At 36.9% G+C, this 27,829-nt stretch overlaps 1 protein-coding gene and 1 long non-coding RNA gene across 2 annotated transcripts in view; one reads left to right on the top strand and one right to left on the bottom strand.

The window, feature by feature from the left end:
• LOC144257267 (uncharacterized) overlaps nt 1-16,873 on the bottom strand; it is a 146,799-nt gene extending 129,926 nt beyond the window's left edge. Inside the window, exon 1 of the long non-coding RNA XR_013344411.1 lies at nt 16,787-16,873. This is a non-coding gene — a long non-coding RNA (uncharacterized LOC144257267). The remainder of the gene's footprint in view (nt 1-16,786) is intronic.
• Nucleotides 419-27,401, top strand: LOC144257266 (alcohol dehydrogenase 1-like). The gene is made up of 8 exons (XM_077803419.1): nt 419-457; nt 1,513-1,614; nt 19,993-20,131; nt 21,535-21,622; nt 22,099-22,318; nt 22,520-22,780; nt 23,700-23,835; nt 27,259-27,401. The coding sequence occupies exons 1-8, from the start codon at nt 419-421 to the stop codon at nt 27,399-27,401; spliced, it is 1,128 nt and encodes a 375-aa protein (XP_077659545.1).
• Nucleotides 27,402-27,829: the final 428 nt, after the last annotated feature.

Raw genomic sequence — 27,829 nt, 5'->3', positions numbered from 1 at the left:
GTCTCCTCATAAGAAAATTAGTCTAGTTGTCTTGTGAAGGATCAAGTGACATTTTGGATGTAGGAGAATTTCCAAACTATAAAACACAATATATGCTTTGGGGGAGGTTGCTACTTTCCCTTCATCATTTTTTTTCACGTTCTTTTAAAAACCCTTATTTACTTTCCTCTTTTTCCTTCACTAGCTCTCCATTTTTTTCTCCTCAAGATTTGCTCTTCTTCATCCTTCTCCTCAGTTTCATATTTTGCATTTTCTTTCATCCTTTACTCAACATCTTACTTCTCCCCTTTTCCCTTCCCTCCTCCCTTGGTTGCTATGTAGTAGATGAGTCACTCTCAGGTGGGACGAAACTCTGAGGCTCCATAAAAGCTGGTGAGAAGAGACAGAGTTCTCACTTCTAAACCAGCCATAAGGAAAGATGGAGCAAGCCAAACTCTTCACAGAAACATCCAACAAAGTAAGTGCTGGTTTGTTTTTCAAATGTAGCTTCATTAATCTTCTTGTCAGTAGATGTACTTTAAGGCTGTTAAAGATACCATGTGAATATATATACACCACCATGCTTTACACAGAGGAAGTATTCCTGGTCATTTGTAAATTGGTTTTTAAAAAACAAATTCACAATTGTGATAAAGTAAGAACTCTTATTTAAAAAACAATTATTCCTTCTGTAAAGTAGAACAAAATCTTTCTAATGCTAAAAGAATCCACCAAATACAGCCACCTACTAATATAGAAAAATCAATAGATAACTATCAAAGCTTGAGCTGTGTACAGATTTTAAAATAAAAATGCAGTAAATGAATAAAGATTGTAAGGCACAAGAACTATGAAGATGGAATACAATATTCTGCATGATGTTTTATGGAAATGAACTGTGGCTAAAGAAAGAAAATTAACACTATTTCTTTTCCTACTTCCAAAATTAACAATATTTCTTTTCCTATTTCTCTTTTCTTATAATAATCTTTTCACAATAAATTCCAGTTTTCTCTATTTTAAATAGATGATTAGTATTAGAAATTACAATGTAGAAATCTAGATTCAGAAAACTGAACTAGGATTCATAAACCAGTTGGGCAATATTAATATCTCATGACATTTGGAATACAGATGAGAAATCCCCTAAGTATCAATCAGATAACTGGGATGAAACAATTTTGAGACAAAGACTACATATCTATATAGAGATATAAAGATATAGATATATAATATATAGATATATATGTGTACACATATAATTATATAGATATAGATATATGTCTATAGAGATATAGATATACATATATAAATATAGATATATATAGAAATCATTTGTCTGCCAATTTATATTATTCATGTATAAAAATATACATGTGATTATTTTCAATGAATGAAGTCTATTATCTATATTTCAAAGTGATAAATCAGATGACAATTCAGTATTGTAAGTGGGAATGTAACTAAATATCTCACTCGATTTTAAATTAATAGGATTAAGACCACTTTGTCATTTTATCTTTATATACATAGGTTATCACATGCCGGGCAGCCATTGCCTGGACAACAAATGCCCCTCTGTCTATTGAGAAAATTGAAGTTGATCCACCAAAAGCTGGTGAAGTTCGAATTAAGGTAAATATCAATGAGACTTTCAGTAAGCATGAATGCAGATGTGTGTTTATAATTATTTTGCATTTTAGGAGGAAAAAATGACATTTTATATTTAAAGAAAATCAAGAATTCCTATGATTTACACCAGCTCTATATTACTGTATTTAATAGTAAGATCATTGCAATGTCAGAAACATAAGGTACATAAACATTGAAATGTCACTAAATATTTTAAATATACTATTGTTTTTTAAATTTTGAAAATCTACATGAGCAATTGTTGAATCATAAACCTCTTTTATTCACAATTATAAAGGTATTCTGATTATAACTGCTGTGGTTTGATTGCCCCTTCCAAAACTCCTGTTGAAATTTAATTGCCAATTTAAGTGTATTGGGAGGTGATACCTTTAAGAGAAAATTAGGTCACGGAGCTATCATCTCATGAATGGATCCAGACTATTGTTGTGGGAGTTGGTTAGTTATCATGGAAGTAGGCTCCTGATAAAAGGGTAAAATCAGCACCCACACCTCTCTCTGTTTCACACATGCTCACTTAGCCCTCTGCCATATTAAAACACAGAGGAGAGGCCCTTGTGGGGTACCAGATTCCATACTGTTAGATCCAGCCTCCACAACTGTGAGCCAAAAAGAATTCTGTGGTTTACAAGTTATGCAATTTGTGACATTTTGGTGTAGCAGCAGAAAAATTGAGTAAGATAACAACAAGCAGATTCTCTACTCCCAGTGGAATGGATGAGAAAACTGAGACCATTCCCCAACCCATCTCCTACCCATGGAGTCTCCACTCTAGATGCATCATTTCTAGGATACCTGGCCCAAATCACCCATCTTCCTCCACAGTGCTCACTAGTAAGGAAGAAGATCACACCAGGCAGGGCAAGATGAGAACTGTATGAACATACTCAAGGTATAATGGAACAGTAGTTCAAACAGGCATTTTTCTCCCAGTTCTGGAGGCTGGAAGTCTACAAGATCAGGGTGTCAGCATGGTTGAGCTCTGGTGATGACTCTGGCTCACAATGCCTATCTCTTTGCCATGTCCTCGCAAGGTGAGAAAACAAGCAGGCTGTCTGGTTTCTTTTTATACGGAGAGTAATCTCACGATGGGTGTCCTACCCTCATGATTTCATCTAAACTTAATTACCTTCGACCAAAATATCCATCTCCAAATACTTTATCACATGGGGGTGAGGGCTTCAATATGAGTATGAATTGAACCCAGCTCAGTCCCTTGCAAGAATTTACCACCTCATAGGGCAAAGGTGTCATTTTAGGAAATAAGTCATTGCCCTCACCCCCAACTTTGTTGCATTAATGAAGAAATTTTAACCACAGAAATATTCATGAAAGGACTCATAATTCTGCAGCCCTGCTAAGGGGGCTAACTTTATTTGGAAAAGAGTATGGAAAGACTCATGTCTGAAGGGATTGTCAAAAATATTAGAGATTGTCTTAGTGTGTTTTCTCTTGCTATAACAAAATACCTTTAACTGGATACTTTATTTTTAAGAAGAGGCTTATTTAACTCACAGTTTCAGAGGTCAAAGAGCATGGTGCTAACATGATTAGTTTCTAGTGATTAGTTTCTGGTGAGGACAACATGCTGTGTTACAACATGGCAGAGAAATAGAAGGAGAAATTCTCAATAACTAATCCAGTCCAGCTAGACCTAACTGGTTCCTATGAGACTATAAGTTATTAGTTATTGAGAAGCACATTAATCCATTAATGGATTCATGAGTTTAGTGTCAACATTACCTAATCACCTCACAAAAGGACCCACCACTTAAAATTTTATCACCACTGTTTTCGTCAGCTCTTTCCTGCTGTGACCAAAGACTTGACAAGAACAACTTTAGAGGAGGAAAAGTTTACTTGACTCATGGTTTCAGAGGTCTTAATCCTTAAGACAGCCAACTCCACTACTCTGTACCTGAGGGGAGGCAAAACATCATGGCAGAAGGGTGTGACAGAGGAAAGCATCTGGGAACAGAGCTCATAGCTACAGGAAGCAGAGAGAGAACTCTGCTCAACAAGGACAAAAAATATATCCAAAAGTGCACCCATAGGGACCCACCTTCTCCAGCCACACCCTAACTGCCTATAGTTACCACCCATTAATCTCTATCAAAGAAGTAATTCACTGATTAGGTTAGAATGCTCATAGCCCAATCAATTCACCTCCAGACTTTCTTGCATTGTCTCACACATGAGCTTTTGAGGACATCTCCTATCTAAACCATAACAACCACCTCTCAATACTATTATATTTAGGACCAAGTTTCAAGCACATGAACCTCAAGGCTACAAAACATATCCAAATCATAGCAGAGATCTTAGTGATGAGCAATTAAGAAGACTGAAAGCTCCGTGAAACTGGTAGCAGCAAGTTCAATGCAGAGCGCCAGCCAAGGATACTATTAAAAGGAGTCTCCATGGATCATGTTCATCCATGAAGGTCCAAAAGACTATGGATAAACACTAGGCACCTTTCCCTCAGGAGCAACCAAAATGGACACTTGAAAGCTGCTAATTATTACTAACCATGGGGAAGAATGGGAAACATTCCTCAAGATGCTGACCCAGGGGAAAATTGTAGGAAGCCAGGTTTAAAAATAAAAATATAGGGGAAAACACTGAAAACCTAAGTCTGACCCTAGATAAAGCACAATGAAAGGATTGGAAGAGGATAGGAAGAAGAGACTGATCAGAATCCAGATGCTATTCTATTATCTAAATATACAGTTTTTGACAAATTCTAAGACATACAAAGAAAAAGTTGTTCATTATACTGGGATAAAAGCAAGTAATTTAAGTTGCTTTTCAGAGGTCTCAGAAGTTGGACTTAGTAAAGACTTAAAATCAGCTATTATAGATGTTCAAAGAACTAAATAAAACAATATTGAGGTTATTTTAAATATGACAATGATTCATCTTTAAAGCAACAAAATTGAGCTGAAAAGTATAATCACTGAAATAAAATTTTCATAGGAGGCATTCAGGAGCAGATTTGAGCAAGCAAAAGAAATAATCAGCAAACTTTAATATAGATCCTTTGAGGTTGTATAATCTAAATAACAAAAAAAAATTAATAGACCACCAGAGACCTGTGGAAAATCACAAGCATATCAACATATGCATGATGTATATTTCAGAACAGGAGAGAGAAAAGAGGGCAGATAAAAAACACTGGAAGAAATAATTGCTAAAAATATTTCCAAATATACTGAAAGAATTAATCTATACATCCAGAAGCTCAATCAACTCCAAGTAGGATAAACTCAAAGATTCATGCCTTGAAACATCATAGTCAAATGCTATATTGAAAACCAAATAGAGTTACATCAGCAAAGTGGTAGAGAAGGAAACCTTAGATCATCCCCATCCTCAAAAAACAAAAACACTAATTGAGCAGCAACAATTCCTGGACAAATTTCCTTTGTGAGAAATCCAGAAAGTAGCAGAAAGTTTTCTGCTGCCATGGAAAATGTGAAATCAGACTCACAATAAGGAGATTCAGAACATCTTCTTGCAAAAGAGCCTACCCCTGAAGCAGTACCATGCAATTAAGAACACTTACCCCAGCTCCCAGCTTCATCCAGGGGAGGGAATGAGATGATTTACATGTTAAAATCCCCCAGCTTTTCTAAGGAGACTCCTGCAAAGGACTGACTTCTATCTTTCAACCTTGAAGTTTAATGAACCTACCAAAATCAATCTACTTGAAGGGGAATAGAAACAGTATCCAAGGGCTGGAAGATGCTATAGTACCTCCCCTCTGCTCAACACAGGGGAAGTGGATAAAAACAACACCAGCTTTTATATTCCCTCCTGGGAGGGAAAATATGTAACTGTGCCTACAGTGGCTCAACTTCTCTATGCTATCTAAAAAATTAGAATCTGTCTCACCAGTCCTGGATCTCTGACAAGTTCAGAAAAGCCTAGTCTCCTGGAGGGGAACAAAGTGGGCAGCTTGCGCTAATAGACGCCACCAATCTTTTGGCCTGCTCAGTGCAGTGTAAGCAGATAAAAATCACAGTCCCCATCATTGTGAGGAGTAAAAGTTGGCAGAGGCCCTCAGAATATCTTACCCTAATGACTGCTGAGGCTTCTCCTTTACAAGTCCAGTTCATGAAGCCTGGGGAAGGGCTTGTTTTGTCTATCAGGCAGACACCAACACAGAGAGTTAAGGAATATGAATAAAGCAAAGTTGTACCAAATAAAGCAACAAGATCAGTTTCCAGAAATTGACACTTATGAAATGGGGATATATAACTTATAGGAAGAGAACTTATCATATAAAAATGGTCACAAACTTTAAGACAACCATGCATGGACAGAATGAGAACTTCAAAGAAGTGATAGAAAACATGAAATTCACCAAACAAAAATCATAGAGATAAAGAATACCATAACTAACTTAAAATTTTACTAAAGGGGTTCAACAGCAGAATAGACCAACCAGAAGAAAACTGACTGTGAACTCAGGTTAGAAAAAAATTCAGTCAAGGAAAAAAAATAAAGGAAGTAAATGATTAAAGAAAGGTTAAAGAAACTATGGGATATCAATAAGCAGACCAATTTATAGAGTATGGAAATCCTAAACAAAAGAAAGAAAAGATTAGAAAGCTTACTCAAAGAAATAATGAGTGAAAACTTCTCAAATCCAGGGAAGAAAATGAGCCAAGAAACCCAAATAAGATGAACTCAAAGATCTATACTGAGATATATTTTAATCAAATTGTCAAAATTTAAAGAGAAAATTACCATGAGCAACTAATAAAAAATAAATAAATAAATACATTTATGCTGATTTGAAAAAAAAGTGATTAGTCACATACAAGGGAATCTCAATAAAACTATCCATGGTTTCATTAAAAAGACCCAAAAAAGGTCCTTTCAAACCAAAAATTCCAACAAACAAAAAAATGCTATTTTCCAGAAAACTGTCCTCCAAAAAACAGAGAAGAGTAAAGACTTTCACAAACAAAACAAAAGCCAAGGAAATTCATCACCACTAGATGGATCTTATAAATAAATAAATAAGAGTTCTTTGAATTGAAACAAAAGGATGCTAAACAGGGATTTCAAGGTGGTTTTCAAAAGATAACTAGCCCTAGTTTGCTTCTCTAGGGGATGGAAACAAAGTAACAAGTAAGTGTGTAACTATTTGAGGAGATGAGGACTATAGGTGAGCCCTGGAAGTTGATGGCACAGTCTAAAAACCTCAGCAGGGAATATGAGCATTGTAAACGTTCCTTAACCTGTTTTGTGAGAAAAGTGGGGTACAGCCTGCTTTCATCCCAACTCATTTGGTGACAACTGAGAGGCATGACAACAAGCAGAAGCTGCAACCAATAACCCTGCCCACCATACCTGGCAGATTCTAATCTTAAAGAACAAGTGAGAGATGTTTCCAAGAACCTTGGCTAAGAAGAATTTTTTTTTTCTTTTTTTTTTTATTGTTGGTTGTTCAAAACATTACATAGTTCTTGACATATTATATTTCACACATTGATTCAAGTGGGTTATGAACTCCCATTTTTACCCCGTATACAAATTGCAGAATCACATCAGTTACACTTGCATTGATTTACATATTGCCATACTCCTGTCTGTTGTATTTTGCTGCCTTTCCTATCCTCTACTATCCCCCCTGCCCTCCCCTCCTCTCCCCTCTTCTCTCTCTATCCCTCTACTGTAATTAATTTCTCCCCCTTGTATTTTTTGACCCATTTTCTTTCCTCCATGTGTTCTTTCATCATTACTTTTTATATCTCAACATTTTCTCTTACTTTTGTCTTATTCTGTGTTTATTCTTTAATTGGATTTTTCTTTTTTCTATTTTTCCCCCTTGACTTATATTTATATAATTTTTCCTTTTTTGTTCTGCTTTTTATTTCATCTATATTCCTCCTCCTCCTCCTCCTCCTCCTCCTCCTCCTCCTCCTCCTCCTCCTCCTCCTCTCTTTTTCTCTCACAACAATATGGTATTGGCATAAAGTAGATATATGAGCCAATGAAATAGACTACAAATAAATTTACACAGAAACAATAAACTTTGATGAGTATGCCAAGAATACACAATGGGGAAAAGATAGTCTCTTTAACAAATAATGTTGGGAAAATTGAATATCCACATTCAAAAGGTTGAAAATGGAAATTTTCCCATGCTGTACACAAAAATTAATTCAAATTGATTAAAGACTTAAACATGAGACCTGAAACTATAAAACTACTATAATAAACATAGAGGGAATATTTATGACATTGGTCTTGGTAACGACTTCGTGGACATGAAGAAATGAAAGGAAACAAGTACCAGAATGAAAAGGCAACCAATAGAATGAGAGGAAAATATTTTCAGACCATATAAATAATAATGGGTAAATATCTAAACTACATAAGGAACTTCTATTAATAGCACAAAAAGAATTTAATGGGCAAAGGACCTAAATATGCATTTTTCCAAAGCAAACATACAATTGGTCAATGTATTTATCAAAAAATGTTCAATGTTTACCAAAATTGCTAATTATTAGGAAAATGCATATCAAAACTGCAATGTGGTATTACCTCATACCTGTTAGGTTGTCTATTATCAAAAAACAAAAGATATCAACTCTTAGCAAGAATATAGAGAAATTAGAACTCTTGCTTGCTGTTGATGGGCATTCAAATTGTGGTACCCATAATAAAAATAATATGGAGATTTCTTCAAGAAATTAAATAATAGAATAACCACATAAGGCAGCTCCTGGATATTTACCCAAGAGATTGAAATCAGTATATAAATACTGCTGATACAACTCTCCCACGCTTATATCAGCACTAGTCATAATAGGCTAGATATGGAAACAACCTAACAGATGAATCCATCAACAGATGAATAAAGAAGTTTATCCATCAACAGATGAATAAAGAAAATGTGCTTTATGCATACATTGGAATACTACTTGGTTTTTATAAAGAAGGAAACTCTGCAATCTGTGATAATATATATGAACCTTGAGAACATTATGCTGCAAAATAAATGCATCTCAGGATGACAAATAATATATGACTCTACTGATATCAAATATCTAAAATAGATTCATAGAACCAAAGACTAGTGTGGTGGTTTCTAGAACTGGGAGAAAGAGGGAAACGGAGAATAAAGTTTCAGTTTAACAAGTCAACATCATTTATTAGAGAGACTGTCTTTTCTCCTCTGTGTATTCTCCCTTCGGTTGAGTTAAAAAAAAAAAAATTTAAGCTCTGTTGTACCACATTGTACTTGTAGTCAACAATAATGTATTGTACACTTAAAATTTCATTAAGCATGTAGAAATCATATTAAGTGTTTTTAACATAATAAGATAAAATGGCAAAGAGAAAATCAAAAAGCACAAGAGAAAAAGAACACATCACAGAGAAGGTAACCTCAATAAGACTAACAATTGATTTAACATCAGAAACAATAGAGTTCAGAGAGCAATGTGATAACACACTCAAAGTGTTTGGAGATTAAAAAAAAAAAACTGTTGACCAAGAGAAATCCAGCAAAACTATCTTTCAAAAATAAAGACGAAATAAAGACAATTTCACATATATATTTTAAAAGAGTAAGATAAATTCCTGCTGATGTACCTGACTTAAAAAAAGATACTCAAGGTAAATTCTTTAGTCTGAATTATACAAATTAATACTTCCTTAAATGCAAATTTTACTTTGTACACAAAATATTTAGCAATCTCCAAATTATCTCTTCAAAACTATTAAATGCATTTAAAAGGGAATTTACTCTTTTTTAAATTTTTATTGTTGGTTGTTCAGAACATTACATAGTTCTCGACATATCATATTTCACACTGTGATTCAAGTGGGTTATGAACTCCCATTTTTACCCCGTATACAGATTGCAGAATCACATCGGTTACACATCCACTGATTTACATATTGCCATTCTAGTGTCTGTTGTATTCTGCTGCCTTTCCTATCCTCTACTATCCCCCCTTCCCTCCCCTCCCCTCCCCTCTTCTCTCTCTACCCCATCTACTGTATTTCATTTCTCCCCCTTGTTTTTTTCCCTTTCCCCTCACTTCCTCTTGTATGTAATTTTGTATAACCCTGAGGGTTTCCTTCATTTCCATGCAATTTCCCTTCTCTCTCCCTTTCCCTCCCACCTCTCATCCCTGTTTAATGTTAATTTTCTTCTCATTCTATTCCTCCCTGTTCTTAGTTACTCTCCTTATATCAAAGAAGACATTTGGCATTTGTTTTTTAGGGATTGGCTAGCTTCACTTAGCATAATCTGCTTTAATGCCATCCATTTCCCTGCAAATTCTATGATTTTGTCATTTTTTAATACAGAGTAATACTCCATTGTGTATAAATGCCACATTTTTTTATCCATTCGTCTATTGAAGGGCATCTAGCTTGGTTCCACAGACTTATTATTGTGAATTGTGCTGCTATGAACATCGATGTAGCAGTGTCCCTGTAGCATGCTTTTTTGGTTCTTTAGGGAATAGACCGAGAAGGGGAATAGCTGGGTCAAATGGTGGTTCCATTCCCAGCTTTCCAAGGAATCTCCATACTGCATTCCAAATTGGCCACACCAATTTGCAGTCCCACCAGCAATGTACAAGTGTACCCTTTTCCCCATATCCTCGCCAGCACTTGTTGTTGTTTGACTTCATAATGGCTGCCAATCTTACTGGAGTGGTAAGGTATCTTAGGGTGGTTTTGATTTGCATTTCTCTGACTGCTAGAGATGGTGAGCATTTTTTCATGTACTTGTTGATTGATTGTATGTCCTCCTCTGAGAAGTGTCTGTTCAGGTCCTTGGCCCATTTGTTGATTGGGTTATTTGTTTTCTTATTGTTTAATTTTTTGAGTTCTTTGTATACTCTGGATATTAGGGCTCTATCTGAAGTGTGAGGAGTAAGATTTGTTCCCAGGATGTAGGCTCCCTATTTACCTCTCTTATTGTTTCTTTTGCTGAGAAAAAAACTTTTTAGTTTGAGTAAGTCCCATTTTTTGATTCTAGTTATTATCTCTTGTGCTATGGGTATCCTATTAAGGAATTTGGAGCCCGACCCAACAGTATGTAGATCGGAGCCAACATTTTCTTCTATCAGGTGCAGTGTCTCTGATTTGATATCAAGCTCCTTGATCCATTTTGAGTTAACTTTTGTGCATGGCGAGAGAAAGGGATTCAGTTTCATTTTGTTGCATATGGATTTCCAGTTTTCCCAGCACCATTTGTTGAAGATGCTATCCTTCCTCCATTGCATGTTTTTAGCCCCTTTATCAAATATAAGATAGTTGTAGTTTTGTGGATTGGTTTCTGTGTCCTCTATTCTGTACCATTGGTCCAGTACCAATGTTTTGGTACTGTTTTGGTACCAGTACCATGCTGTTTTGTGACTATTGCTCTGTAGTATAGTTTGAACTCTGGTTTCCCTATACTGCCTGATTCACACTTCCTGCTTAAAATTGCTTTTGCTATTCTGGGTCTTTTATTTTTCTATATGAATTTCATGATTGCTTTATCTATTTCTAAAGAAATGCCATTGGGATTTTGATTGTCATTGCATTAAACCTATAGAGAACTTTGGGTAATATCCCCATTTTGATGATGTTGGTTCTGCCTATCCAGGAACAGGGTATATTTTTCCATCTTCTAAGATCTTCTTCTATTTCTCTCTTTAGGGTTCTGGAGTTTTCATTGTACAAGTCTTTCATCTCTTTTGTTAGGTTGATTCCCAAGTATTTTTTTTTTTTTTTAGGATATTGTGAATGGAGTGGTTGTCCTCATTTCCATTTCCAAGGATTTGTCGCTGATATACAGGAATGCCTTTGATTTATGCGTGTTGATTTTATATCCTGCCACTTTGCTGAATTCATTTATTAGCTCTAATGGTTTCTTTGTAGACCCTTTTGGGTCTGCTAGGTATAGAATCATGTCATCTGCAAATAGTGATAGTTTAAGTCCTTATTTTCCTATTTTTATGCCTTTAATTTCTTTCATCTGTCTAATTGCTCTGGGCAGTGTTTCCAGAACTATGTTGCAAAGAAGTGGTGAGAGAGGGCATCCCTGTCTTGTTCCAGATTTTAGAGGGAATGCCTTCAATTTTTCTCCATTCAGAATGATGCTAGCCTGAGGCTTAGCATAGATAGCTTTTACAATATTGAGGTATGTTCCTGTTATCCCTAGTTTTTCTAGAGTTTTGAACATGAAGGGATGCTGTACTTTGTCAAATGCTTTTTCTGCATCTATCAAGATGATCATATGGTTCTTATCTTTAAGTCTATTGATGTGGTAAATAACATTTATTGATTTCCGTATATTGAACCAGCCTTGCATCCCAGGGATGAATCCTACTTGATCATGGTGCACAATTTTTTTGATATGTTTTTGTATCTGACTCGCCAGAATTTTATTGAGGATTTTTGCATCTATGTTCATTAGAGATATTGGTCTGTAGTTTTCTTTCTTTGGAGTGTCTTTGTCTGATTTAGGAATCAGGGTGATTTTGGCCTCATAGAATGAATTTGGAAGTTCTCCCTCTCTCTCTATTTCCTGAAATAGCTTGAAAAGTATTGGTATTAGTTCTTCTTTAAAGGTCTTGTAAAACTCTGCTGTATATCCATCCTGTCCTGGGCTTTTCTTAGTTGGTAGACTTTTGATGGCTTCTTCTATTTCCTCAATTGATATTGGTCTGTTTAGGTTGTCTATATCCTCCTGACTCAATCTGGGTAGATCATATGAGTTAAGAAATTTATCGATGCCTTCACTATCTTCTATTTTATTGGAGTATAAGGATTCAAAATAATTTCTAATTATCTCCTGTATTTCTGAAGTATCTGTTGTGATATTGCCTTTTTCATCCTGTATGCTAGTAATTTGAGTTCTCTCTTTTCTTCTCTTTGTTAGCATGCCTAAGGGTCTGTCGATCTTATTTATTTTTCAAAGAACCAACTTTTCGTTTTGTCAATTTTTTCAATTGTTTCTTTTGTTTCGATTTCATTAATTTCAGCTCTGATTTTAATTATTTCTTGCCTTCTACTTCTTTTTCTGTTGTTTTGCTCTTCTTTTTCTAGGGTTTTGAGATGAAGTGTGAGATCATTTATTTGTTGGTTTTTTCTTTTTTTAAGGAATGAACTCCAGGCAATGAATTTTCCTCTTAGAACTGCTTTCATTGTGTCCCATAGATTCCGATATGTTGTGTCTTTGTTTTCATTTATCTCTAAGAATTTTTTAATTTCCTCCTTGATGTCTTCTATAACCCATTAATCATTCAGTAACCTATTGTTCATTCTCCAAGTGATGCATGATTTTTCCTTCCTTCTTTTATCATTGATTTCCAGATTCATTCCATTATGATCAGATAAGATGCATGGTATTATCTCTACTCCTTTATAATGTCTGAGAGTTGCCCTGTGACATAATATATGATCTATTTTTGAGAAGGATCCATGTGGTGCTGAGAAAAAAGTGTAACTGCTTGATGTTGGGTGGTATATTCTATATATGTCAATTAAGTCTAGGTTGTTAGTTGTGTTATTGAGTTCTATAGTTTCCTTGTTTAACTTTTGTTTGGAAGATCTGTGCAGTGGTGAGAGAGGTGTGCTGAAGTCTCTCATAATTATTGTATGGTGGTCTATTAGACTCTTGAACTTGAGAAGAGTTTGTTTGATGAACATAGCTGCATCATTGTTTGGAGCATATATATTTATGATTGTTGCGTCTTGTTGGTGTTTGGTTCCATTGAGCAGTATGTAGTGTCCCTCTTTATCACTTTTGATTAACTTTGGCTTGAAATCTATTTTATTTGATATGAGTATGGACACTCCTGCTTGTTTCCAAAGTCCATATGAGTGATATGATTTTTCCCAACCTTTCACCTTCAGTCTATGTATGTCTTTTCCTATCAAATGTGTCTCCTGTAAGCAGCATATTGTTGGATCTTTTTTTTTTTTGATCCACTCTACTAGCCTGTGTCTCTTAATTGGTGAGTTTAACCCATTAACATTTAGGGTTATTATTGAGATATGGCTTGTTCTTCCAGCCATATTTGTTTTTTTATGTTACTTAACATGTATTGTTTTTCCTCTTTGATTATTTTTTCCCTTTACTGTACTACCTCCCACTGTTGGTTTTCATTGTTATTTTCCATTTTCTCTTCCTTTAATGTTTTGCCGAGGACGTTTTGAAGAGATGGTTTCCTAGGTGCAATTTCTTTTAACTTCTGTTTATCATGAAAGGTTTTAATTTCATCTTCCATCCTGAAGATTAATTTCGCTGGATACACAATTCTTCTTTGCAACCCATTTTCTTTCAGCATTTGAAATATGTTGTTCTAGGATCTTCTTGCTCTCAGAGTCTGTGTTGAAAGACCCGCTATTATCCTGATTGGTTACCCCAAATGTAATCTTCTTCCTTTCTCTTGAAGCTTTCAAAATTCTCTCCTTATTCTGTATGTTGGGCATCTTCATTATAATGTGTCTAGGTGTGGATCTCTTATAATTTTGCACATTCGGCGTCCTGTAGGCTTCTAGGATTTGGGATTCTGTCTCATTCTTCAAGTCTGAGAAGTTTTCTCATATTATTTCGTTGAACAGATTGCTCATTCCTTTGGTTTGGAACTCTATACCTTCCTGTATCCCAATGACTCTTAAGTTTGGTCTCTTTATGTTTTCCCAAATTTCTTGGATGTTCTGCTCATGGTTTCTTAACAGTCTCGCTGAGCTGTCTATGTTCTTTTCAAGTTGAAATACTTTGTCTTCATTGTCTGATGTTCTATCTTCTAAGTGTTCTACTCTGCTTGTAGTATTCTCATTTGAGTTTTTAAGTTGGTTTATCGCTTCCTGCATTTCTAGGATTTCTGTTTGTTTGTTTTTTATAACCTCTATCTCCCTATACAGTTGATCTTTTGCTTCTTGGATTTGTTTTGTAATTAATTGTCGAAGTGGTCTTTCATTGTCTGATTTTGCTGTCTAATGTCTTCCTTTTTGCTGTCTAATGTCTTCTAGATCATCTGAAGCATGTAAATCCTGAATTCTTTATCTGACATTCCATCTGCTACAGCTATTACCTCTTCTAAAGTTGAGTTGACCTGTATTGCTTGTGGTCCTTTCTTTTCTTGTCTTTTCATACTGCTCGAGTTTCTTTCTGCTTGGTGGAACTGTTGTGTTATTGAATTTTCCCCCTATATATTTATATTGCTCTTGCATAGTTGCAAAGTCTCCCTTGCAGGGGCGGGCGGCAGCTATGCTCTTCCTCCAATTGGGATGTTCTGTCTATCCCACCAGCGGGCCACTGGGCCCCTTCTCCAGGTAGCGTGATCTGCCTACCTTGTGGGCAATGGCTGGGTTCCTTCTCCAATAGGGATGATCTGTCTACCACGCTGGCGGGCCGCTGGGCCTGTTCTCCAGGTTGCATGTCTGCCTACCTTGGAGGCGCAGGCGGCAGCTGTGCCCCTCCTCCAATTGGAGTGATCTTTCAACTAGACCAGCATGCCACTGGGCCCCTTCCCTGGGACGCGAGGTCTGCCTACCTTGTGGGCGGCAGCTGGGCCCTTCCTCCGATTGGGGTGATGTGCCTATCACTGGGCCTGTTCTCATGGTAGGTCACAGGTCTGCCTACCTTGCAAGCAAGGGTGGCGGCTCTCCCCTCCTCCAATTGGGGCGATGTGTCTACCACGCCAGCAGGCCACTGGGCCTGCTGCGCTGCGCATTTACTCTTTTTAAATAGATTTTTTTGTTCTAAAACTAAATACAAATTGAGAAAATAAAATATCCATCAGTGGGAAATTTTAATAATTGCCCAGATTCAACCATTTGATGCTTCATTTATATTAAAATTCACCTATAATACATATTTACTTCAAGAATCAAATACACTGGGTAGATCTATTTGTTAGTAATGACTGAACCTACATTCTGAAATTTTTTTAAATGTGTTTATATGATTAGCAAACATAAGAACAATATGAGATGCTACTTTTAGTCTCCAGTTTCTGCATCTTTAAACATTCTGGCTGTAAGAGGGCTTTGCCCCATCTAAGATTCTTCTGCTAGGTTTCAGAAAATAGTACTACATCTTGTCCTACCATGGCCAAGACTATCTGCACTGGACTGCCAGTTCTTGCTTCCAAATCTTTATTATTAATCATAGTAAGTTTTTAGACTTTCAGTTTGCACTTGTTTAAAGTAGAGCATTTTGTAGAACAATCAATTTCCGATTATTACCTGCAGAAAAATTTACATATACCTGATACATGATATAGAAATTTGGTTCCGGTTTTACCTGTTAACTAGGGGAAATCATTTTTTAATATTTCTCCTCTGAACACTATTTTTTTTTTCTATTTGGCATCTTTTTCTCTATCATGGTCATTGGCAATGGATAAACCATCTTAATCACATTTTGATGTAAAATAACACTTTCTGATAGAGTCAGATTTGACACTGATAGGCTTAGACACTACTATCTGGTAAAATAGTTTTTACCACTGATGTTAGAATGCTTTCTATGTAATTCACTAAAAGTTCTCAGTAGCAACATTTAAGGGATTTTGATGCCTTTCTATTTTATTCCTGTTAGCTATGGAGAGTCAATATCTTCTTTCCATCATTAAATAAACAGAGGCAAAATTCATAACAGTTTTTATGTCTGATGGCACCTTTTATGTCCCAATTAAGAAATCATTCCCTGGCCCAAGATCAGGAAGATAATTTCCTTGTTTTTGTCTAGAATCTTAATTGGTTTACACTTTGCATTCAGATCTACAAGTAAAAAATGCCTGGCAATAATTCTTTTGTGTTTGTTGTGAGGTAGAAGTCCAAGATTAACTTTCTTCCTACTTATATAACAAATTGACGTACTTATTTGAAAATTCTGCCTTTACCCCTACACTTTAGTGCCACTTTTTCTCTAAATCAAATGGTTAGTATGTCTGGGTCTATTTCTTAATTTTAATTCTGCTCCATTAACCTACTGGTACATTTATCATTGTAACAAAACCAAATGCTTGCATTATCATAGCCTTATATTATCATTGAGAATAAGTCCTATAATTTGTTCTTCAAAATCTCTTGACTACCCTTGGCCTTGTTCACTATTTCATTGAAATGACCCAAAATGTTATAATTCTTCATCACAAATTTTTATCAGAATTACCAGTAGACTTAAGCATTGAATCCTCCTCTTCCATTACACATCTCATCTTCAAAGAACTTTCACCTTGTACCATCAGACATATTTGAATAAAATCTAAAATAGAAGGGCAAAATATATTTTTTAAAGAAATTTTGCATTTATTTTGTAAGAAACTGTTAGTCAGCTTTTAATCATTATGACCACAATACCTAAAAGACCAACTTAAGAGGAGGAAAAGTTTATGTTGGATTATGGTTGCAGAGGACTCAATCCATGATGAGTTAAAACAATTGATCTGGTCCTGGGGTGACACAAAGCATCATGGTGGAAGGGCATGGCAGAGTAAAGGTGCTCAGCTCAGGGTAGACAGGAAATCGAGAAAGAGTTAGTGTCAAGGACAGACATAGTCCTGAAGCCATGCCTCAATGAACTACTTCCAGCCATGACCCACCTACCTATAGTTTTTTATCACTTCCCAGTAAATTCATTGAAATTATTAATCCATCAAATAAGTTAATCCACTAATGAGATCACATGCTTCATAATCCAATCATTTCATCTTAGAATATTACTGCATTGACTGACACATGAGCTTCTAGGGGCAATATTCCAGATCCAAATCATAACATTCCATCCATGGGACCCCAAAATCTCATGACTACCTCACAATGCAAAATTCATTTTTGTTCATCTGCAAGAGTACCCATAATCTCCATAGTTCCAGCATTGCTCAAAAATCTAAGTCCATAGTCACCTACAAGACTCAAGGCAAACCCTTAGCTGTCAGCTCCTATAAAACTTATAAAGCAATTTACATGCTTCCAATATACAAGGCCCAGAGGAAACACACTTACATTATCTCACACATGAGCTTTTGGGGGACACCTCACATCTAAACTATAACACTATGTCATTCTGCAAGACAATTAACTTTGTTTTAGTGGTGGTAGTCTCTTCAACAAACCTACTTCCTTGATCCCAGTTTTAGTGCTTTGTCTGGCCAGACTGCAAGAAAACCACCACATACTTCAGTTTCTGGACGTCGAGTTTTGGGACTTAACATTTGCCCCACTGGGTTTCGATTTTGCTTTGGTCCTATTCCTTCTTGTCCCTATTCCTCCCTTTTGGATGGATATGTTCTCTGTGCTATTGTATATTGGAATTGCTTTATAATTGTTACAGCTCACAGCTAAGAGTTTGCTTGAATCCTGGAGGTGGCTTTGGACACAGAAGCAGAAAGAACCAGCAAGGGAGGGGCCACAGGGGCAATGCATCCTTTCAGGGCACAGCCCAGTGACACACCTCTTCCAATCATGCCTCATCTGCTTACAATTACCACACAGTTTGTAGGTTCAAACTAGGATGAACTGATTGGGTTATAGCTTTCATAAGCCAATTCTTTACCTCTGGATATTGTTGCATTTACACAGGAGCTCTTGGGGATACTTTATACCCAAACCATAACAGAGGGTTGATCTTTTCCACAGCCCCTCTCTCTTCCCTTCCCAGCTGCCATGAGTTGAACAGCCTTCCTCTGCCTCATGCTTCCATTATGGTGTTTCTGCCTTGAACGCAGCTAACCAATGGCTGAATCCTCTGAGACCATGAATCAAAACAAATACTTCCTACTCCAAGTTGTTCTTGTCAGACATTTTGTTTACAGTGACACAAAGGTGACTAACAAATTCTATTCAGTTTATTTCATGGGAGATCTCCCAGTTAGATTCAGGTTATACATTTCTGAGGATGTCACTGAATTAACATTACATTCAATCAGTTGAAACTCAATATTAATTTATTTCATGGCTTGTCATCTGTTGATTATATGGTGCCCAGCTTTTTTACTTATCCTTGGAAAGTTGAATCTGGAAAAGCCTTGCTTGCCACAACTGAAAGCTGAACTACTCTATGTAGAATTTCTCAGTTATACTTGAAAATAATCTTGCTAGTTAAGTTCTAATTTCATAAATAAGGTGCTTGGTTTAAAATTTTATTTTGAACTAGTTGATGCAGTGTGCCAAAGTCTAGCTACTAGAAAACCAGGGACATTTCAAATAGCTCACTGAAATTTGGGGGTGTTTAGGGGGGTATAGACCATAAAGTTCATTCAAAGTACAAAAGATAGAGAATAGCCTAAAGTAATTTGAAAAACAAACAAAAGAGTGAAAAGGAAAATTATTTTTATTTGTAGAGAAACCTAGCCAGTTATTTTTCTGATAGAATAGGGATTGAATATCAAGATGCATGATTAATCAGAGATTTCCTGCAGACAAAACTCAAGGCAGAGAGTCATGAGCTTGCAGGACAGTTATGCAAGCAAAAAGCCTGAGCAAACACAGCAGAACCCATAGAAATAAATATTTTCAACCTCTAAAGATCAAAAAGGAATAAGAAAATAAGTCATCATGGAACTGAGCAATCAGATTTGCAAAAAGTACCAAAGCTCCAGGGTCAATGACTGTTGAGTAGAGAAAAAACAGTGAAGAGAATATCTAAATGGAAATAGTGCCTTATGAGTGTACCAAGTGAAATGTGCAATGAGAGGCTAACCTTTGATTTGCCACCAACTCATTTCAGCTGTGAAATCTCAATACCCTGGGGGAAAACCAACTTACCTTTGTTACTAGAATAGCTGGATAAAGAGACTGATTACAAAGAGAAAAAGGAAAGAAAACTGTGCACCAAAGCAGAATATTGGGGGAAAAGGTGGGCGGGCCTTTCACCTGTTCTTTTGGATATTAACTGCATATTATGAACTAGCATGCCAAGATCTGGGTGGGGACTTAACATGAAAAGCCTTGTGTTTTAGCTTCTTCTACTGGCAGATAGAGGGCAAGGCCGGGAGAACAGCATAAATATTATCACCCAGGGTTTCTTCCATTAGAGTGTATGTATCAAAACAGATGCTCAAGTTTCGGTTGGGTTGTGTGCTTCATCAAATCTCACAGAATGCATGGCTCCTCTTGACAAAGAGCCAGAAAATAATTCTGTGGTGTTTATGATGTTAAAGAGGTCTAGGGGAAATTATATAGACTGATAAACCAAATGCTTTGGTCCTTTTTCTGAAACAGCTCTATTATAGGGACACAATCAATAATGCCTCAAATGTATAGCCCAAGTTTTAAAGAATATATTCTGCCTCTAAAGTTGGAAATATTGCATTTTTATGAAAGATTCAGTACTTTATGACAAGGCATTTTATCTATAATCTCATAATCACCTTTCAGATTATATCCTCTGGGACCTGTGGTACAGATAAGCACATCCTGGAAGGAAAAAACAAAGTACCATTTCCTGCAATTTTGGGTCATGAGGGAGCTGGGATCGTGGAGAGTATTGGAGAAGGTGTAACCAGTGTGAAACCAGGTAAGTAAGGGCCAGATATGGTGTCAACTCCTGTTCAAATTAGCTTTTTAATTATTCCCCAACAGCACTGTAAAATATGGAATCCATCATACTTTCACGAAAACATTAAAATGCATTCACATACCAGATACAGTGCACGATATAAGTAACCTTAAATAGAATCTTCCCGTTTGTGTTTGGGTAGCTGAGACAGGAGGATTGCGAGTTCAAAGCCAGCCTCAGTAACTTAGGAAAGTGCTAAGCAACTCAGTGAGACCCTGTCTCTAAATAAAATTCAAAATAGAGCTGGGGATGTGGCTCAATGATCGAGTGCCCCTGAGTCCATCCCTGATACCCTCCCTCCCCTCCCCCAAAAGAAACAGAATCTACTTGTTTCCATACAGATTATGGCAAATCTATATACCCAAAATTAAACTAAGAATTGAAAATATATACAATGTATTGTAACACCAGTAAATTTAAAATATGTATGATTGACAATTTTTTTCTACACATACACACACACACAACACACACAATAATCTTATAAATTGTGTGGAATAAGTATCATTTATAAAAGTTTCTTTCAGGCTTTGTATTCGCATTTTCATACTGTTCATGTTTCAAAAACTTTACTGTTATATATTATTCTACCAATAAACACAGAGATATTTTAAAACCACTTTGTGAGTAAATAGAAGCCTTGGCAAGATAATCATTTTGTTAATTTAGCTGCTTAATTGCAGAGTAAGGATTAAGGACACAGGAAGCCTTCCCTAAATTTTAGACTCTTGTTCAGTAATAAAATATTTCATAATGAATATTAATTCTTATATTAATATTGGAAAATTAACTCATTGTTTCAACAAATATCAAGTATATATTAAATGCAAATTTGATCTTTCTTCTGGGATAGAACACTACCAAATAAGGCAGGCACTTTGGCACATACCTGTAATCCCAGCTACTTGGGAGGCTGAGGCAGGAGGATGGAAGTTCAAGGTAAGCCTAAGTAATTTAGCAAGATCCTGTCTCAAAATAAAAAATAAAAAGGGTTGGAGATGTATAGATGTATAGTGATTGAGTACCCAGGAGTAATTCAATCTCCAGTACAAAAAAAAAATGCTGTCAAAATAGAGGAGCCTTATACCACATATATTGATGCTACTGTCTTACCTTTGAATCCAATTTTATGAGACATAAATTCCCCCATTTTTGTCTACTTTGAAGATCCATTTGCATTAAAATTGATTTGTTTCTATTCCAAAATGAAATTATGAATAACTTCAAAGATAATGATAACTTTCATTACAACCAATCACAAACATTTACTATGAATAATATCTTATAGATAAAGGTGGGGATTATTACATTCCATGTCTCCACCCAAGTTGGTAATCATTTTCTTTGTTCTTTTTCCTTAGGAGATAAAGTCTTAATATTCCTTATTCCAGAGTGCAGAGAATGTAGTTCTTGCTTGCACCCCAAGAGCAACTTCTGCTTGAAGCAAAGGTTAGTTTCAATTTCTTTGACTTTCTGTTGAGAGCCACGGCCAGGAAAAGATGGTGCCTGGCATGTTGCTAGAACAAGTGGTTCCTGTTGCCTCAGGCGCCCGCTATTTTTGAGCTCTCCCTGAGTTCCTAGAGAGTTCACGTGGGTTGGATGAGTTCCGGTTGGGCGGAGCTCCTAGAGAGTTCCCGTGGGTGGAGTTCCCTGTTGAGTTCCAGTTGAGTGCTCTCAAAGTTCCCCAAGTTCCGGTGGAGCTCTCAGGGAGTTCCTGGGGAGGTCCTGGAGAGTTTGCGTGGTCAATGTGGGGGGTGGGTTCTAAAAATAAAGTTCCTTCCTGCTTGAATCTTCTAGAGGCTCCTGAATTGTGCCAGCCAGACTGCGGCAACTTTCTTTCACCCCATTTGATTTCACTGATACAGTTATGGACTTAGAGCTAAATCCTTTATTTCTCTTTTTGTCACTATGTATCTGTGGCACAGTATTCTTCCTCCAACTGGATTAATGTTAGATGGAACCAGCAGATTTACCTGCAGAGGAAGGAAGATTTATCATCTTTATGGCACAAGCACATTCACTGAATATACTGTGGTTCATGAAATTGCAGTGGGGAAAATTGATGATGATGCTCCCATGGATACAGTCTGTATCCTAAGCTGTGAGGTCCCCACAGGCTTTGGAGCTGTATTTAACATTGCAAAGGTAAGAATGTGCTTCTGTGTTGTTTTCAGTGACACTGTCTATATAACATCAAATTGAACTCCATTCTCTAAACTTCTCTGAACTTCTTCCATCACAGATAAAGCCAAAGAGGCCTTTTCTTTCCTCACAAGAGGAAAGTTCTTTCAACACAAGAGCATCGGCTTTGGATGCCTAATTATATTCTATCCTCTGAATTTGCAGGTCACCCCAGGATCCACCTGTGTGGTTTTTGGACTTGGAGGAATTGGCTCAGCTGTCGTCATGGCCTGCAAAGCCTCTGGTGCTTCTAGGATCATTGGGGTGGACATCAAGGAAGAGAAGTTTCCTCGGGCAAGAGCATTAGGAGTCTCTGATTGCCTTAATCCTCAAAAACTCAAGAAACCTGTCCAGGAGGTGGTGGTAGAAATGACTGGCAAAGGTGCTGACTTTGCCTTCGAGGCCATTGGACTTATTGATACCATAGTAAGTGATCTTGAAGCACTGCCTGTCCATATGAGTGTACACATTAACTACATGAAGACATTACTATAATTACTTCATGAAGACATTACTATAATTACTTCATGAAGACATTACTATAATTTTGGATTTCTTTGCCTTTTTTTTTTAAAGAGAGAGTGAGAGAGGAGAGAGAGAGAGAGAGAATTTTTAATATTTATTTATTTAGTTAGTTCTCGGCGGACACAACATCTTTGTTGGTATGTGGTGCTGAGGATCGAACCCGGGTCGCACACATGCCAGGCGAGCGCGATACCGCTTGAGCCACATCCCCAGCCCTTCCTTTTTTTTTTTTTTTTTTTGGTGTGGGGCACATTGAAATTGTTTGGGTGCTAGGGATTGAAGTCAAGAACATGCTAACCATGCACTCTACCTCAGCCCTGATAAAATTATTATTATTATCTCTGTTTTTATTTTGGAACTGGGGATTGAATTCAAGGCACTTTAGCACTGAGTTATATCCCCAGCCCTTTTTTTTTATTTTATCTTGAGACAGAGACTCACTAAGTTACTGGGACTGACCTTGAAATTGCAGGCATGTACAACAGTACCTCCCCCAACCAAAAAAAAATACTATAACTAAAAAAAAAAAAATGAACACATCTTTCATAATTTGTACTGTGCCAAGTAATTTATATATTTTATCCCATTTAATCTGTATATCATTTTTACTAGCTAAGTAGTAACATTATCCTCATATTTAAAGATTGAAAATCTTAATCATAATGAATTTAAGCAATTTGTTCAAATCATAGTGAGTGTCCTACATACTGTCCTACTCTATATGATTTCTCCCATACATCCTCCCTGAGAACATGTTCTGCAATTGTGAGTTGACGATTTAGGGCTGCTGAGAAGCTAATCCATCCATCTCTGAAATTAGATTGCAACTTTGGAATCGTGCCACCCAAGCTACGGAGTGGGTGTGATTATTGGATTATCACCCACAAATTCACAACTCATTTTTGACCCAACGCTGCTTCTCTCTGGGAGAACCCTGAAAAGTGGTGCTTTGGGAAGTGAGTATTTTACTTTCATTTTGCCTTTTCCAGAAACCTATACATCCTGTGTGCTCGTTGGCAAGCAGTGGAGGGGAAGGAACATAGGAAAAATAATCCTCTTTGAAAGGAAATAGAAGACAATATACCAAAAATAGGAAAGTACACCTTCACCTCCCCACACTCATATTTATTACCTAGAGCAGCAAAAGGAGATGAGCTTAACATCATTGATAAGATACAGAAGAGTCACTTCTTAGGGTGCTCATTGGCACCCTCACATTCTGTAATTGGTGGAGAGCTACAATATTTTTCTGAACCACTCCCCAGTACAGAATAAGACTAGAAGAAAATCTTGCTGTGTTGACCCTTAGTTCTCACCTCAACAATCACCCTAAGTGTCTTCTTCAGAACAAAACAGGCAACTCCAATGTGGAGTCATACTTGGTTACCTCTTCTCTAAATGTCTCCAATTTCCCCTTGTACAACACCATAGTTGGATTGTTTCTACTCCCATGAAATCTCACACTATGGAGTAAATTTCAATATGTGAACCCTTGAGGGGCATACTAAAATCATATCTAAACCATATTATTATCCTTGATTTCATGGAAGAATTTATTCACTTTTTTCTGACATTTATACCTTCCATATCTCCTTCCCCTACACAATATATAAACACACTAAGGAAAATCACAACAAAATTCTCATTCTGGATGCAAAAATGTGTAATGGTCTTTTCCTTTTACTCACTTTCATTTGGTAGATTTCTTAGTTACCAAAAATTTTGCATACCAATAATGTTATAACCCAACATTTTCGTCCAATTGACCTATTGCTATGGTTTAGAAGTTGAATGTCCCTCAATGATCTATGTGTAGAAGGCAGGTGCTGTGGAGCTTTAAGAGGTGGGGCCTTCTGGGAGGTCTTCAGGTCTTTGGGGGCACATCCTCAAAAGAGACTCTGGTAGGACTCCATTCTCCTTCTCCCCTGTTTCCCACTCATGATGTAAGCAGTTTTATTCTAACTCATGTTCCCCATCTAGTGCAGTCCTCCAGGCTCAAAGTAATGTCCTGCCCCTCTCTAATCTTGACCTGAAACTTCCAGAAATATGATAACTTTAAAGTTAATTATCTCAGGCATAGTATTGGGAATCTGGTTAATACATTTATTAAGAAACAGAAAAATTTTGTAGCCTGGGTTCTGATAAAGAATACACTGGCTATCTCTTTTTTTAAAAGAGTTCAAGTTTTCCTTTTAATCCCACCTTCCCCCAACCCCACATTTTTTATTGGTGCATTATAATTGTACATATTCATGAGATTTTTTTTACATATTCGTACATACACACAATACAAAATATAACAATATAATTTGGCCAATATCACTCTCCAGCACTCTCCCTCTCCCTCCCTGCCTCCCATGCCTTGGTCTCTTTTCTCTACTGATGTCCCTTTGATTTGCATGAGCTCCAACCCCATCTTTATTTTCCTTTCTCCTCTCTAGCTTTCACATAAGAGAGGAAATAGGACCCTTAATCTTCTGAATTTGAATTATTTAACCTTTTTTGGGGGGGGATGGGGTACTGTATGGAACTCAGGGGTGCTTAACCACTGAGCCATATCTCCTGCCTCTTTTTATACTTTATGTAGAGACAGAGTCTACTTAGGGCCTTGCTAAATTGCTGAGGCTGGCTTTGAACTCCTGATCCTCCTGCCTCAGCCTCCTGAGGGACTGTGTGCCACTGCACCCTGCTACCTCATCTTAATTAACATTTCATAATAGTCCTAAATAAATTCTAAATGGCTATAAAGAACTGTGCTAGGAATATAAAGACCTGGATTCTAGGTTTAACTTTATGCTTTCTAGATGTACATTAGTGTTGTAAAATATACCTCCATCCCCAGGATTTGTTTTAATCAACTATCATAAGAAGACATACACATAGATAATTGCCTTGAAAGAGGAGTATATTACCACAGTTCTTAAGAGAAGGGGGCACTTCACTCCATGAAGGGCCATACAAGGAAGCACTAGGCTCAATCAGAAGACAGAAATCTAAAATCAGGATCAGGTCCTCGTTCCCCTGTTATTGAAGATTAAACATCGAAGAAATGCCAAGGAAAGAAAACAAATTTTATTTAAAGGATAGAACATACACAGACTTCTCTAAAAGGGAGAAGGAGACCCAGAGCTGGAAGTGGGGGTATCCTGCCTCTTTCTAGATTTTAGGTTTCCTTTCTTCTCATGCCTTCTCCTCTTCTTATCTTGACTATATGAGCAAAAGGCAGGAAAAGAGCAGCCCAGGGGCTGATTGCTTAAGTTAGAAAATGCCTCCTTCCCCTGCGTGGGGGAGGTGTTAGCCAACAGTTAATGGGAAAGTGCTATCTACCCACTTCCTTTTCTTTGATAATCAGCTACCTATCCTTTGCTCTGGTCTCAAAATGACATGGGAATCGTGGGTCACTGTCTTTATTGTAATATTTACTGAAAGGAAGAGAAGACAGAGTAATAAAACTCAGAAATTTTAGAATTAACTTGAAATCATTTCAATGGTTTCTGAGCTACAGGGTGTTCTCTAGTTATCTGGTAACTGGCCCTGGAGTAATTTAGGACAGAGATATACAATCCCACTGTGAAGCCTGATAAAAGGGGAGGGGAGGGACAGGGCTTAAAGGCTTGGGCTGGTTGGTGAACATGTCAGGCAAGTTGTTTACTATCCCTTGGAACTAATTAACCTTGGAAGGAATGTTCTTCCCCAGGACCCCAAGACCTCAATATGTCAAAGCATTTTAAATATGGAAAATTTTAAAAATATATATTAATATAATCAGTGAAACATATTTCACCTCTCTGAACTTTAGTCCTCACAGTTATAAAAATGGAGAAAACAATCCCTGCATCTGCCTTGCTCCTGGTGATTTACAGTAAATGGGATCTAGGCAGGGTTCCAATAGCATCTAACACAGCTACTCTACTTCCCTGCCCTCGAACGCCACTACACAATTAGGTTTATTTCAAAGATTGAAATGTTAGGTTTGTGAACTTTGTGTTCATATATATATCCTTAAGTGGTGGGAAACTGTGGTAACTCCAATTGAACCAGCTAGAAGTTAAATTGGTATAGAAAAAATTCGTGTCCTGATGACAGGGCAGAGCTGGGGGCTATGACACCATTGTGAATGCTCTGCCAGTCCACAAGCTTACCTATACAGGGCTCCTCGATGACTCTGAATGATCTTAACACTCCTGAGCACCACCCAGATGTAGAGGATCTGGAATAAATTGCCTTTGCTTTTGATGCCAAGAAAAAGGATTAAAAGGTGAATGGCTGACTACCTCCCATGAATGCTTTTGCCAGTTTTATACGAAAATAGTTTATTGGATTCTTTGATTAGTTTTGTTATTTTTAGGTCTTGCTATTTTTGTCCTTTCCTTCTACAGAGTATAAAACCAGAAGCTGTATTCCTAAAATGGTAACTGACTACCTTCAAAAGAAAATCAATATAGACCCACTTATAACCCATAAATTGCCTTTTGAAAGTATCAATAAGGCATTTGAATTGCTCCAAGGTGGACATTGGTGAGTATTTGTGTGTGTGAATGCACGTGCACACATACATACATCTGTGTGTCTGTGTCTGTGTATCTTACACATGCAACTTTTACCCAAAATTTTATAAAACATGAGAGGGCATAGATCAAGTGTCAAAGTGGGCAATTGTGAGAAATGGTTTAGGGGCCAGCAATAAAAGAGCTGTAAGTCTCTTTTGAAGAGTGCCCAGGCCTCCATTCAGTCACTATGTAGCCCAAATGGCTGCCTTGGCCTGTGCCACTGCTCCTGTTTACAAAATGGGGATTAGTGTTCCTGCTCTCTTGCGAGACCATATGAAGAACACATGTAAAAATAAAAATGATCAGTGAAAGAAAAAGCACTGTGAAAATAAGCTTTCATTGTTTTCAGTTTAAGTGCTAGCATATACATGACAAGAGATTAAAATGTAAATTGATTACC

This window comes from Urocitellus parryii, chromosome 10 (assembly GCF_045843805.1).
Source record: "Urocitellus parryii isolate mUroPar1 chromosome 10, mUroPar1.hap1, whole genome shotgun sequence".
Taxonomy (NCBI): Eukaryota; Metazoa; Chordata; class Mammalia; order Rodentia; family Sciuridae; genus Urocitellus; species Urocitellus parryii.
Note: the sequence above shows the minus strand (reverse complement) of the source record. Positions and strands in the feature narration are given on the sequence as shown.